The sequence below is a fragment of the Macaca fascicularis genome, chromosome 20, assembly GCF_037993035.2.
Source record: "Macaca fascicularis isolate 582-1 chromosome 20, T2T-MFA8v1.1".
NCBI classification, from domain to species: domain Eukaryota; kingdom Metazoa; phylum Chordata; class Mammalia; order Primates; family Cercopithecidae; genus Macaca; species Macaca fascicularis.
In genome coordinates, this window is record NC_088394.1 from 77,957,239 (window position 1) to 77,973,255 (window position 16,017).

General features: G+C 41.1%; 1 protein-coding gene across 4 annotated transcripts in view; it reads left to right on the forward strand.

Annotated features, from left to right (window-relative positions):
• The window catches only part of HSD17B2 (hydroxysteroid 17-beta dehydrogenase 2), a 64,458-nt gene that overhangs the window by 35,421 nt on the left and 13,020 nt on the right, over positions 1–16,017 (forward strand). For all 4 annotated transcript variants that reach the window (XM_074027666.1, XM_074027665.1, XM_045381548.3 and 1 more), the window contains exon 3: positions 1,584–1,769. In XM_074027666.1, coding sequence (XP_073883767.1) covers positions 1,584–1,769 — 186 coding nt within the window. The remainder of the gene's footprint in view (positions 1–1,583; positions 1,770–16,017) is intronic.

Consider the following 16,017-nt stretch of genomic DNA (forward strand, 5'->3'; position numbering starts at 1 on the left):
GGTTTATATTCCTTTGGATGTATACCCAGTAATGGGATTGCTGGAAGACCCAGGTTTTAACTTCCCTGCAGTATTTAAGCATGTTGTTTATACTGTCCTCCATGGTTTTGGGGTCCCCAGCCCCCATTGCTCTCCTAGTTCTCCAATCTTTCTTTCCACTTCTCCTGGATGAAACTTTGCCTCTGTCTCCCCACAAATACAAATGCTACTGAGGGTTGCATCCCCAGACTTCCCAATCCATGTGTCTGGGGCCATACCATTTGCTCCCTATACCGAGAGTTCTCAATCCAGCTGCACATTAGAATCATTTGAAAATTACCCATGCTGGGGTTCAGGATGGGCTATGTAACTTGGCAGACCCAAAGCAATATGAAAATATAGGGCCCCTAGTTTGAGTTTGGAAAATTATTAGGAATGTAAGATGGTGACAGCAGAGACTGAAACCACATACAGGACCCTTCTGAAGCACCAGGCCCTGTGTGACTGAACAGATCCCCCAAACCCAATTAAATCTGTCCCTAGGATGGAATCCCAGGTATCATTAGTTTTTAAAGCTCCCAATGTGATGCTTATGTTAGGGCAGGGCCAAAAAACACTGGTTTATACCAATAACTCCCAAATATACTAATATATTACCAACCTAACCCTTCTTCTCCACGTATACAAAGTTATCTACCAGACATCTTCCCTTATACTCCAGAGGCTTCAACTTCAACATGTCAAAAACTGCTCATTGTTTTTTTATTCCCTGCTGCCATTCTGCAAATCGTTTTGCTCTCCTGCATCCCACAGCTCCGACACTGGCACTACCACCTAACCAGTCATTCAAGCCGGAAACCTGTGGGTCACTGAGACCCTCAGCTTATCCTCAATGCCTGTATCCTACTGACCCTAGTCCTGTCAAGTCTACCTCCTGGGTAGTTACCTTCCAGCTCCTTCCTACCATTGCATAGCGCTATGACTTAGCACTGCATGCACTGGACCCTCACCTTCTTCCACCTGGGCTATCCCAATGGCCTCCTTGGATATCCCAATTGGCTATCCCAATGGCAACCCATCTTTCCTTCCCCATTACTTTCCAGAGACTAATCTTCACAGCATTCACATTTTACAATGCCATCCATCTCCTAAAATCCTTTAGACATACAGAGCCTCCATGCACAGGGGTCTTCCCACGTGGGATGCCTGTGGTGGGGAATTTGTTTTATCAGTGGTTTGTTGGTTCCCTATCAGTGGTTCCCTATCTAAACACCTTAACAAGGATTAGAGGTCCTTTCAGGATAATGGCTCCTGCCAAACCCTTAATCTGCAATACCTGCTGGTTCGCTTAGTAAATTCTGAAGAGTTTCTGGAACAGAATGTTCTACTTTACACCTCTGCACATCTGGCTTCCTGGTACAGGAATTCCCCTCCCACTCCCACTCCTTTTCCCTAAGACTCTTGCCTTTGTCCAGTGGCAGACTCTAATCCCATGGGAAACCTGGCTCACACGTAACACCTCTTGCATGGTCTTCCAGGTGTCACAGGTTGTGTTATTCACTTACTCTTCCAGACACTCACTCATTATGGTTTTCTGTCTCCAGGACTGTGGGCTGTGGTCAACAATGCTGGGGTGCTTGGCTTTCCATCTGATGGGGAGCTTCTTCCTATGACTGACTACAAACAATGCATGGCCGTGAACTTCTTTGGAACTGTGGAGGTCACAAAGACATTTTTGCCTCTTCTTAGGAAATCCAAAGGAAGGCTGGTGAATGTCAGCAGCATGGGAGGTGAGTCAGCATTTTCACACGTGGTCATGGGGTGCCCATCACAAGACATGGCTCATGGCATTCTTTGTGGGCTGAATAAAAAAGCAGGGCATGCAAAGGCAGGGCTGGGTCAGGATTAGTCAAATTGTTTATCCCCTGTTGACTTTCACACAATAAAACCTTTCTCCTCTTCCAAATTCTTTCAGGTACAAACTCTCATCTGCCTTCTAACTCATCCATTTATTACTGGGGATTTAGGGTTCATATATATCTTCATAATGTGACTGCCAACACACAAGGTTGCTAGATTTGCACAGGAAATCTCACATTACAAATAATGTCAGCATTTCAGGCAATCTGTTTTCAACACTTCGTCAATTTAACACACTGTGTTCAGTTCCCTGTAAGCTGAGTAGGCCATACTTTCCCTCTGTTCATGCCGTCAAACACAAGCTGCCTGCTATTATTAACCTGAAGATTATCCCCAGTGTTGAGCAGCCTCAACCCAGCTGGGTCAGGATGTGATGACACTGGATGGTTTGTCTCTCTGTTTCCAAGAACAAATAGTACACAACTTGAGTCAAGGACTGAACAGTCTTGCCTTTTCGTAAACAATGCCCATGTGTGTCATAGTGCACCCTCTTTGCTGGAACGGACATTTTCAAACTGGGGTTCCTCGGGTTTTTATTCAGTCTGGGGAAGATCCATTGACCTGACTTTTGGGTCACTGGGTCACTGCAGAGGTGAGAGGGAAGCCAAAGGGATGGGCTCTGGACTCTAGGACCCTGCCTTCAAGTAGAGGAGTAACACTCTTCACTGTTGGATCAATTAATTCTCAGTAAAATTTCTTAAAATAAAGGATACGACTAGGCTGTTTTTGTTTGTTTGCTTGATTTTTGTGTTTTGCGCTTTTTTTTTTGGTAATGTGAATATCAGTTCTAGAACGATTTGGTGGGGGAGGGGGTTCTTCGTATTTCCTAGACAAATATTGTTGTCCATCACATTCTATTTCCTGGCTTTAACTCAGTAATTTTCTTAAAACTAACTGCTATTGTCTTTGACTACAGTGTTGGTTGGCCTGAGGCATAAGCAAAGAAGAAGGTAGGGAGAGAGAGAGGGGGAGAGAGAGAGAGAGAGAGAGAGAAAGAGAGAGTTGGAGGAGACAAAGGTTTCTCCAGGATGGTTAGGAGCCATGAGTATTATATTTTAGCTGTGTGAGAACCCTAAAGTATTTCCAATTTCCTGCTACCTTGCCGAAGCAAATGAATCCTGAGAAAACACACAGCAATATTTTCCTAATCTTTGTTCTGAAAGCCTTTACAATTTTGGCCTGTGTGGAAGCCTCACCTTTCTCGTTTCCCTGGAACAGTCTAGTACTTCTGGGAAAGTCTCACAGACTCTATGTCTCACTTATATAATAAATATTTACTGAAATAACAGAGTACTGCCTCCTCCTTGGCACGTTGACAAGGAGGTTTCTCTTTTTTTCTCTGTTCTCAACTTTGAGCAACACCTTCATGCATATGAGATCACTTTAGTTATTGCCAAAATGTGGAGTATGTGCTGTAGGCCCCGTGTCTGGCATGCAGCAGCAACTCAGTTAATCAATGAAGAAAGGCAAGTGTGTGAACAAGTGAAAAATGGAAAATGGATTAATGAATGGGTGAGCAAAGAGCTTAAAATACAAGGCTAGGTGTGGTGGCTCAAGGATATAACTCCAGCACTTTGGAAGGCCAAGGCAGGAGGATTAGTTGAGCCCAGGAGTTTGATACCAGCCTGGGCAACATAGTGAGATCTCGTCTGTACAAAAACAAACAAACAAACAAACAAACAAAGCCAGGCATGGTGGCATGTGCCTGTAGTCTCAGCTACTCAGAAGGCTGAGATGAATCAGTTGAGCCTGGGAGGTTGAGGCTACAGTGAGCTGTGTTCATGCCACTGTTCATGCCTGGGTGACAGAGTGAGACCCTCTCTCAAAAATTAACTTATAATACAGAGCATACACTTCCGCATATCTTTGACTTGGCCTCTAAAGGTCTTTCCAAGCCAGAACTCCTTACTCTGTTGTCATGTATTTTTATTGAAGGGAAACCCTGAATGCCAAAATAAATAATGTATCTCACTCTTATTCTCACCCTCTGGTTGTGCAAATTCATTACACCCAGCTATGTCCATCTATTTTCTTAAGATCATCACCAAGTTAACCTATCTGAAACAAAACTTGCTGTCAGCCCTCCAGAATGCCTAGAAATACAGCTAACTAGGGAGGTGAAAGATCTCTACAAGGAAAACTACAAAACGCTGCTCAAAGAAGTTGGAGATGACACAAACAAATGGAAAAACATCTCATGTTCATGGATAAGAATCAATATAGTTAAAATGGCCACTCTGCCCAAAGCAATTTATAGATTCAATGCTATTCCTATTAAACTACCATTGAGGTTCTTCACAGAACGAGAAAAAAAGATTTAAAAATTCATATGGAACCAAAAAAGAGCATGAATAGCCAAGGCACCACTAATTAAAAAGAACAAAGCTGCAGGCATCACACTACCTGACTTCAAACTATACTACAGGGCTACCTGTAAGCAAAACAGCATGGTCCTGGTACAAAAGCAGATACAAAGATCAATGGAACAGAATAGAGTACCCAGAAATAAAGCAATACACCTACGACTATCTGACCTTCAACAAACCTGACAAAAACAAGCAATGGGGGTAAGGATTCCCTATTCAATAAATGATGCTGGGGTAACTGGCTAGCCATAGGCAGAACATTGAAACTGGACCCTGACTTCTTTCTGTCCTAGTCTTTTGAGTTTCAGAGCTTTGAGTCATCTTGGATTTGTTTTTCCCCGTGCCTCTCTCTTCTTTCTCCCACCCACTCACCAAGATGTATGAAGTTTTCCTTCACCACAACCAGCTTTGAAACTTCATGTCCCAGAGACACTCTAGAAATGAGTTTATTTGTAGGACTCAGAAACCACCCAATGTACTTTATAAAGCTGTTAAAACAGTAGCAAGAAATCAGAAGAGATGGGAGGCGTATGTACTCAACAGGGCCGGGAGTTTGTGTAAAGACAGAAACAAAGCACTGTCCAGAGAGGAAAAAGATATTTCATGCAAATGGAAACCAAAAAGATCAGGAGTAGCCATACTTATATCAGGAAAAATAGATTTCAAGACCAAAACCATAAAAAGAGACAAAGAAGGTCATTATATAGTCATAAAGGTGTTCATTCAGCATGGGGATATAACCATTGTAAATATACATGCACCCAACACCAGAGCACCCAGATGTATAAAGGAAATATTATTAGAGCTAAACAGAGAGATAGACCTCAATACATTAATAGCTGGAGACTTCAATACTCCACTTTCAGCTTTGGATAGATCACCCAGGCAGAAAATTAACAAAGAAACATCAAACTTAATCTGCACTATAGACCAAATAGACCTAATTGTTATTTACAGAACATTTTATCCAAAGGCTGCAGAATACGCATTCTTCTCCTGAGCTCATGGATCGTTCTCAAGGATAGACCATATGTTAGGCCACAAAATAAGTCTTAAAACATTTTAAAAAATGAAATAATATCAAGCATCTTCTCTGACCACAATGGACCAAAACTAGAAATAAAAAATAAGAGGAATTTTGGAAACTATACAAGCACACGGAAATTAAACAATATGTTTCTGAGTGACCAGTAGGTCAATGAAAAAATTAAGAAGAAAATTTAAAAATTTCTCAAAATAAATGATAATGGAAATCAAACATCCCAAAACCCATGGGATGTGATGAAAGTAGTACTAAGAGGGAAGCTGGTAGCTATAAGTGCCTACATTAAAAAAGTAGAAACGCTTCAAGTAAACAACTTAGTGATGCATCTCAAAAAACTAGAAAAGCAAGAGCAAACCAACCTCAAAATTAGTAGAAGAAAAGAAATCATAAATATCAGAGAACAAATACATAAAGTTGAAATGAAAACAATACAAAAGATCAACAAAATGAAAAGTTGGTTTCTGGAAAAGATAAACAAAATTGACAAACGTTTAATGAGAGTAAGAACAAAAGAGAGAAGACCCAATAAAATCAGAGATGACAAAGGAGACATTACAACCAATACCACAGAAACTTGAAGGATCATTAGAGGCTACTATGAGTAACTAACTATATGCCAATAAATTGGAGAACCTAGAAGAGATGGATAAATTCTTACAGAGAGCCTACCAAGATTGAACCATGAAGGAATCCAAAACCTGAACGGACAAATAACAAGTAATGAGTTCAAAGCTGTAGTAAAAAGTCTGCAAGCAAAGAAAAGGCTGGGACCTCATGGCTTCACTGCTGAATTTTACAAAACTTTTAAAGAAGAACTAATATCAATTCTACTCAAGTATTCTGAAAAATAGTGGTGGAGGGAATACTTCCAAACTCATCCTACGAGACCTATATTGTTCTGATAGCAAAACCAGAAAATACATGTTAAGAAAAACAACAACAACAACAACAACAAAAAACTACAGGCCAAGATACCTCATGAACATTGATGTAAAAATCCTTAACAAAATACTAGCAAACTGAATTCAACAGCACATTAAAAAGATCATTCATTGTGACTAAGTGGGATTTATCCTAGGGATGCAGAGATGGTTCAACATTTACACAAATCAATCAGAGTGATACATAATCTCAACAGAATGAAGGACAAAACCACATGATAATTTCAGTTGATGCTAAGAAAAGCATCTGATAAAATTCAACATTCCTGCATGATAAAAACCCTCAATTTAAAAAAAACTGTGTATAGAAGGAACACACCTCAACCTAACAAAAGCCATATACAATAGACCTATAGCTAGTGTCATACTGAATGGGAACAAACTGAAATCCTTTCCTCTAAGATCCAGAACATGACAAGGATGCCCACTTTCACCACTGTTATTCTACATAATACTGGAAGTCCTGGCTAGTGCAAGCAGACAAAAGAAAGAAATAAAAAGCATCCAAGTTGGAAAGGAATAAGTTGAATTATCCTTGTTTGCAGATGATATGATCTTATATTTGGAAAAAACTAAAGACTCCACCAAAAACAATTAAAACTGATAAACAAATTCAGTAAAGTTGCAGCATACAAAATCAACTACAAAAATCAGTGGCATACTTTTTTTTTTTTTAAGGCAGAGTCTCGCTCTGTTGCCAAGCTGGAGTACAGTGAAGTGATCTCGGCTCACTGCAGTCTCCACCTCCTGGGTTCAGGTGATTCTCCTGCCTCAGCCTCCTGAGTAGCTGGGACTACAGGTGTGCGCCACCATGCCTAGCTATTTTTTTTTTTTTTTTGTATTTTTAGTAGAGACAGGGTTTCATAATGTTGGCCAGGATGGTCTCAATCTCTTGACTTTGTGATCTGCCTGCCTCTGCCTCCCAAAGTGCTGGGATTACAGGCGTGAGTATGCCAATAGCAAACAATCAGAAAGAAAAGTCAAGAAAGTAGTTCCATTTACAATAGCTACAAATAAAATGAAATACCCGGGAATTAACCTAACCAGAGAAGTGAAAGATCTCTACAATGAAAATTATCTAATACTGATGAGAGAAATTGAAGAGGACACAAAAAATTGAAAGATATTCCATGTCCATAAGTTGGAAAAATCAATATTTTAAAAATGTCCATACTATTCAAAGAAATCTATAGATTCAATGCAATCCTTATCCAAATACCAATGACAATCTTCACAGAAATAGAAAAAGCAATCCCAAAATTTTTATGGAACCACAAAAGACTCAGAAGAGCCAAAGATATCCTGAGCAGAAAGAACAAAACTGCAGGAATCACATTAGCTGACTTCAAATTATACTACAGAGCTGCAGTAACCAAAACAGCATGGTACTGGCATAAAAACAGACATACAGACCAACAGAACAGTATAGAGAACCCAGAAGTAAATCTACACATCTATGGTGAACTCATTTTCAACAAATGCAATAACATACACTGGGGAAACGACAGTCTATTCAATAAATGGCGCTGAGAAAACTTGACCAGGTGCTGTGGCTCATGCCTGTATTCCCAGCACATAGGGAGGCCAGGTGGATTGCTTGAGCCCAGAAGTTCAAAACCAGCCTGGGCAACATGGCAAAACCCTGTCTCTACAAAAAATTAGCCAGGCATGGTGGCATGTGCCTATAGTCCCAGCTACTTGGGAGGCTGAGGTAGGTGGATCACTTGAGCTCAGGGAGGTAGAGGCTGCAGTGAGCTGTGGTCACTCCATTGCACTCCAGCCTGGGTGACAGAGTGAGACCCTGTCAAAAAAAATAAATAAATAAAAGAAAGAGAAAAAAGAAAGAAAGAAAGAAAGAAAGAGAAAGAAAGAAAGGAAGGAACGAAGGAAACTGGATATCCATATGCAAAAGAATGAAACTAGATCCCTGTCTCTCACCATATAAAAAAATTAAATCAAAATGGATTTGATACTTAAATCTGAGACCTCAAACTATGAAACTACTGTACTATAAGAAAACATTAGGGAAACTCTCCAGGACATTGGAATTGGCAAAGTTTCTTGAGTAACACCCAACAAGCACAGGCAAATGAGATCACATCAAGTTAAAAAGCTTCTGCACAGCAAAGGATACAATCAACAAAGTGAAGAGACAACCCACAGAATTGGAGAAAATATTGCAAACTACCCATTTGACAAGGACTTAATAACCAGAAAATATAAGGAGCTCAAACAACTCTACAGGAAAAAATCAAATAATCTCACTTAAAATGTACAAAAGATCTGAACAGGCATTTCTCAAAAGAAGACAAGACATACAAATAGCAAACGAGCATATGAAAAGGTGCTCAATATCATTGATCATCAGAGAAATGCAAGTCAAAACTACAATGAGATATGATCTCACCCCAGGAAAAATGGCTTTCATCCAAAAGTGAGGCAATAGCAAATGCTGGTAAGGATGTGGAGAAAGAGAACCCTTGTACACTGTTGGTAGGGGTGTAAATTAGTACAACTGCTATGGAGAACAGCTCTAAAAATAGAGCTGCCATGTTATCCAGCAATTCCACTGCTAGGTATGTACCCACAAGAAAGGAAATCAATATATCAAAAAGATATCTGCACTCCTATGTGTGTTGCAGCACTGTTCACTGTAGCCAACATTTGAAAGTAACCTAAGTGTCTATCAACAGATGAGTGGATAAAGAAAATGTGGTACATATACACACAATGGAGTCCTATTCAGCCATATAAAAGAATGAGATATTGTCATTTGCAATAACGTGGATGGAACTGGAAGTCATTATATTAAGTGAAATAACATAATGAGCATAAAGACAAACTTCACATGTTCTCACTTATTTGTGGGAGCTAAATTGAACTCATGGAGATAGAGTAGAATGATGGTTACCAGAGGCTGGGAAGAGTAGTGGAGAGAACTAAGGAGGGAGCAGTAGGAATGGTTAATGGGTACAAAAAATAGTTAGAAAGAATGAGTAAGATCTAGTATTTGATAGCACAACAGAGTGACAATAGTCAATAATAATTTAATGTACATTTAAAAATAACTAAAAGAGTATAACTAGATTGTGTGTAACACAAAGGATAAATGCTTAAGGTGATGGAGACCCCATTTGCCCTGATGTGATTGTTATGCATTGCATGCTTGCATCAAAACATCTCATGTAGCCCATAAATATATACACTGACTATGTACCCACAAAATATTAAAAATTAAGGAAACAAAGCTCAGAAACTATCAGTTTTCCTCTGTGTTAGTTTGCTAGGGCTACCATAAGAAAATACGACAGACAGGGTGTCTTAAAAAAACAGAAATTTTTTTTTTCTCACAGTTCTGGAGGCTGGAAGTCCAAGACCAAGTTGTCGGCAGGGTTGGTTTCTCCTGAGCTCTCTCTTCTCGGCTTTCAGATGACCACCTTTTTGCTGTGTCCTCACATGGTCATCTCTCTGTCTGATGCATCCCTGGTGTCTCTTCCTCTTCTTATAAGAATGGCAGTCATACTGAATTAGGGCCCACTCCTATGATCCCATTTAACTATAATCATCTTTTTAAAGGTTCTATCTTCTAATACAGTCATGTTCCAAGACACTGGAGGTTAGGACTGCAACATATAAACTCTTCTGTGTGGTGGGGCAAACAATTCAGTCCATAACACCGTAATTGATAAGGAACAGGGGAATTCAGCAGAGAACACAGTAAGGGACTGTCTAGCACTTACTGGAGAGTTTTGTGAAACAATAGAAAAGATTTTGAACTGGAAAAGAAAAAACCAGAATGTAACGCAAGGATTAGAAAAGTCAAAGTATGTATAAAAGGCAATATATAACCAACAAATCCACAGAAATTAACATCTAATGTGATGCTGACTTGTTGATATATCTTTGGCAAAATTAATGTAATAGCAGTTTTGGAAAACGTGCTTATTTGGGAGTTCATTGCTGTTATTTTCACTTTGAAGCAAGGTGCATGGAGGCAGAGAGGCAGTCAGTCACTAATAAGGGTTCCAGAAGAAGCACGTGGTTGCCCTGACCCACCAGATTGTCTTGAGTCTGGCACCTCTGTCACCTTCTGAATGACAAGAATTTTGGTGGCATAGACTTATCATGGAACTTTGCACCAGCCAGGAAAAACTGAGCTGGAATTGATGACTCTGTTCCAGTTATTCATTGCTGCAGAATAAATAACTGTGAAGAAACTATCTCAGGCTGCTGTGAGTAGGCAGCTGGTCTGGGAGGCAGAATAATGGGTCCTCAGAGACATACACGTCTCAGTGTCTGCAACCTGTGAGCCTGTTACCTCACATGGCAAATGGGACTGTGCATGCGTGATTGAGTGAAGGATCTTGAGATGAGGAGGTTATCCTGGATATTCTGGATGGATCTGATGCAATCACAAGGGTCCTTATAAGAAAGAGGCATGAGGGTCAGAGTCAGAGAGAAACTGGAAGATGGTACCCAGCTGGCTTTGAAGATGGAGGAAGGGGCCAGAAACCAAGGAATGCAGGTGGCTTCTAGAAGCTGGAAAAGTTAAGGGAACTAGTTCTCCCCTAGAGCCTCCAGAAGGAGCATGACCCTGCTGACTCCTTGATTTTATCATAAGATAATAAATCTGTAATGTTTAAACTGCTAGGTTTGTAGTAATTTGTTATAGCAGCTGTGGGAAAATAATGTGTCTGGTTTGACTTTCAACGAGCTCTGATTTACAACAAATCACATGCACCTAATTACTGATTCCAAACATTTTTCTTTTTTTTCCTCAAATTTAAACTTCATTCCTCCCAATCTTATGTAATTCAGGTCTCCATGAACACTTTCTCCTCATTCTTTACACCATGTTGAAGGAACGCTTAACACTTTATCACGTTCCAAAAAGGCAGAGCCAACTCCAGAAAATGCAGATTTTACTGGAGATTCCATATACCGCAAAGCATGATTTAATGCAAATTCCCTTTAGATTTTTTTTTTTTCCTCCTTCCGAAGGTGTTCAGTTGCTAGCCACCTCACCCTGGTTACTTCCCCCTCCCAGTCCTTCCTGGCTCCCAAATCTCCCCAGTTTCTTTCCTTATCTTTCCCTCTCCTTCCTTCCCCCATAACCATACGTTCATATCACATCCACCTACTCTTAGCTGCTCAATAAACTAAACACTTCCATTGGATCTGCCCTCCTTGGAAGGCAAGAGGTGTGCAGAATAGAAGAAAAAATTATTGCAAATCGTGTTTGCTGTTTATTTCTCTGCTCTATTCCCCTCCTCTCTGGAACTCTCACAAACACACTGAAGCTGTCCCGCATGAACTTCCCTAACTTCTCCTCGCTCCTTCTGTTGTCACTCATTCTCCTCTTCAGCCTTTCCTCCTTCCTCCTCCTGACTAACTCCTTCTCTCTCCCTGGGCCTTTCATTCTACCCCAGGCTACGCTCTAAGAATGATTCCTCCCCAGACTCTCAGTCCTTTTCTCCTTGAGCTGGGCTGGGAGCCAGGAGGGCGGGGCTCTCCTCTTCACTTCCTGGTTGGGTGACACTCCTGGAAAACCCGAGGTCCTATAGCCTCTCTAAGCTCCACTTTTGTCCCCATAAAGGCAATAAGAGCGGATGAATAAGCGGAGGAAATAAGACCACATAGGGGCGTTCTGAGGCTTAAATAAAATAATCCTCATAAAGTTCTTAGCATAGATGCTCATGTGTAGTATGTCTTCCCTGAAGCCTATGAGTTATTATTATTTTTATTAATGGACACTGCCCCGCACGTGTTTATTTTTTAATTTTAAGTTTAATTTTAAATTCTGAGGTACATGTATTTTCCATTGCAGCCCTATTCACAATAGCAAAGACATGGAATCAACCCAAATGCCCATCGATGATAGATTAAAGAAAATGTGGTACATATACAGCATGGAATATTATGCAGGCATAAAAAGGACTGAGATCATGTCCTTTGCAGGGACATGGATGGAGCTGGAATCCATTATCCTTAGCAACCTAACGCAGGAACAGAAAACCAAATACCGCATGTCCTCACTTGTAAGTGGGAGCTGAACAGTGAGAGCTTCTTTTACCCTTTTCCCCTGAGCTCCTTCAAAAGCTAGGTGACTTGCAGCCTCTACTTCTCGACAACCTCATTAACCCATTAAAGTTTGGCTCCTTTGTTTTCTGTTAAAGACTGCTCAGTTCCCTGTGCCCACTGGCCACTTCTTACCCTCCTTGCTGTCTCTATCAGGCAGAATTTCCACGCCCTCTCCTGACCTTCTACCTGGTTGTCCCACCTCAGTGAGAAGTTCCATGTGCCTCTCATTTGGGCAGAGGCAGCCAGAGTTGGAACATACACATTGCTTAAAAGGATGTTTGTCTGAAAGTTGAAACTCCCAAAACATTCTCCTCAATAGGGTTCTTTGCAGCTTTTTGAATATGCATATGAGTATAACCACATTTTAAAAATCCATTCATCAGTTGATGGACATTTAAGTTCTTTCCAATTTTGGGCTATTATGAATAATGCTTCTCTGAATATTTTTTGTGCAAGTTTTTGTGTGGACACTGTAAATTTTATGTAAGGGCTAGCTATTATTTCTATCACTTTCTGTGTCCTTGGGAAAGTCACTTAAACTCTCTACACTTTAGTGTTTTCATTTTTTAAAATGAGGTTCCTGAGGATAATACTAGAATCTACCTCCTGTGACAGTTGTGACCATTAAATACATTTAGAGCTGATGTTAAAACACTCAGAACAGTGCTTGGCATATAGTAGATATCTAATAAATATTAAGAGTTATTATGAAGGATCCACTACATTTCAGGCATTTGTTGAATGCTCTCAGGTATATGACCCCAATAACCTCTGTAATGTTGCTATCCTCATTTTGCAGTTATAAAAACCAAAGTCAGAAGGATTCAGTGACTGGTCTGTAAGCTAGAACTTGAACTTGAACTTGAGTTTCATATTCTGACTCACTAAGCCACCTCCTTCCCTGGTGACTCAGTGTAACCATATGTTACCACTGCATCAAACACAAGGCCAAAGGGTCTCAGATGCTCTTCCCAGTGGTACCTTATTGACCATTTTTTGCTTTCTACTAGCTCCACTGTTAGATGCTTGTTCCAGTCTAACTCCCATTCTTGTGTGGAAATAAAGTCAACATAACCCATGTCTTCTCAATACACTCCTACAGGTGGGAAGTTCCAGGAGTGGGATGGGGAAAAACATTACTTCTTTAAGTTCTTCTCTAAGAAATGCAATCTAGAGTCAACCACGTCCTTCCCTCCGATGTCCTTCCCTCCTACATATTCCATCCCTAAAGAAAGGAACACGAAAGGGAAAGAGTAAGATACATCATGTAGGAATACAGGTAAGAATCTTCTAGGATGCCAGGCAAGCAGAATGAAGACAGACTGCCCGGGTTTTAATCCTGTCTTTACCAATGACAACTGCATGACCTTGGGAACAGTTCTGAACCTCTGAGTTGCAGCCTCCTCATTTTAAGATGAGGATAATAGTAATTGCTTCTTCTGGGGACCATGGAGAGATGAGATGAAATAACGCATGTTTAAGCATCAGCCTTGAGCTTGGCATGCAGTGAATGGCCCAGTAGCATTGGCAACCCCAAAACCATCAACCACGAGGATCTGGGGCAGCAGCTGACAGTCTGTGTGCTTGTAGCTTCTTAATCTGCCAGCTGCTGGTATAACTGCCTCTGACTGTGACACTGAATGACCCTTCATCCTCTGCCCCATCACTTACTAGCTCCTGAGGAGGTGACCCCAACAGGTCACTCCTTCCAGATTTGACCATGTCTACTACAGGAGACTTGTCCCCATTGTAATAACATGTTGATTATCCCTCCCACACAAATAGCATAGCTCTTTAACACAGATCCCAGCAAGGCAGTTGGATAAATATTTAACCAAGGATCAGAGGCATGGGAGGCAACTCTGACGGTACAAAGGGCAGTTGGAAAAACTTTTGTTTGAGAGGCCTAAAAGCGCCAGTTTTCCTCTTCAGAAATGTTCACGTAAACACTCGTGTGCAATTGCATGCTATGCTTGAAAACAAGCCCTTCTTTTTTTTTTTTTTGTTTTTTTTGTTTTGAGACGAAGTCTTGCTCTGCCGCCCAGGCTGGAGTACAGTGGCCAGATCTCAGCTCACTGCAAGCTCCGCCTCCCGGGTTTACACCATTCTCCTGCCTCAGCCTCCCAAGTATCTGGGACTACAGGCGCCCGCCACCTCGCCCGGCTAGTTTTTTGTATTTTTTAGTAGAGACGGGGTTTCACCGTGTCAGCCAGGATGGTCTCGATCTCCTGACCTCATGATCCGCCCGAAAACAAGCCCTTCTAAAATGACCCAGGCCTCAGAGGTTTTGTGTCATTTTGGCTTAAATCTTGCTCTTCGGTTACTAGCTGGGTGACCTGGGTCAGGTCACCTTACTTGTCTGTCTCTATCTTCAAATGATGGTCATGTAGCACCTGAGTCCAGGGCAATATTTCTCAACCTTGGCACTACTGGCATTTTGGTGGAGAGAATTCTTTCTGTAGGGGGACTGTCCTGTGCATTATGGAGTGTTAACAGCATATGTGTCCCTGACCCATTAGACAGTAGTAGCACCCACCCCTAGTTGTGACACATCTTCAGATATTTCCCATGATCACTGGGGTGCAAAATCACCCCCAGTTGAAAACCTCTGATCTTGGCTGCAGATTTAAATGCACCGCGGGTTCTGAGTGCTTAGCACAGTCACTGGTATATAGGAAGTCCCCAAGTCAAAGGGACCTCTCTACTGAGAGATAGTAATCACAGTTGTCTGCCACATCAAGCTGTTTTTTTTTTTGTTGTTGTTTTTAGTTTTCGTATTTTTATTTTTTTAACCTAGGATTAGAGGAAGTGGGAAACAACTCTAATGGTACAAAGGACAGTTGGAAAATTGTTCTGTTTGAGGCCCAAAACCTTTTTCAGGCCCTGATGCTATGCTTGAATAAGAAGAGTTGAAAATAAAGCCCCCTAAAACAGATCTCCCTCTGTTGCCCAGGTTGGAGTGCAGTGGCACGACTGTAGCTTATATAACCTTGAACTCTTGGACTCAAGCAATAATCCCACTTCACTTTCCTGAGTAGCTGGGAATACAGGCATATGCCATCACATCTGCTTATTTATTTTGCCATGGGGTCTCACTGTGTTGCCTAGGATGGTTTTGAACTCCTGGCTTCAAACAGTCCTCTTGTCTTGGCCTCCCAATGTGTTGGGATCATAGGCATGAGCTACTGAGCCCAGCCCAAGCTGTTTAAAATACATCAAAATTACTTTACACCAAAGCAAGCAATCTTAGAGATTCTTACAAGTCTACAAATTAAAGGATCTAGTAGAGTTCACAGTTTCAGCCTTGAGTTCTGTCTCAGTCCAGACTGTGGGATCATTCCTGGACTTTTCCTTGCTGAGCCAGCCGCCTTAAAAGAATCATTTGGCAAGTCATTCAGCCAGTCCCTCAGTTGCTCAGTGGCAAAACAGGAAGCCAAGGCTGAGATTTTCTTCCCTGATACTCTGCAGGGCGCTTGTTGGACAAGGGGGAAGGTGGGTAGAGCAAGACTGAGTGAACTTTCTCGTGCTGGGTTGTGTGAGAGATTTACATGCCTACATGTAAATTGAACACTGCAAGAACTGCCAATATTAGACCATGTCTTACCTATGAAATGGCAGTATTGTATGGTTCAACCTCAAAGATCCAATCTTGCCATTAATGTTTAAGATGACATAAGATGAGATA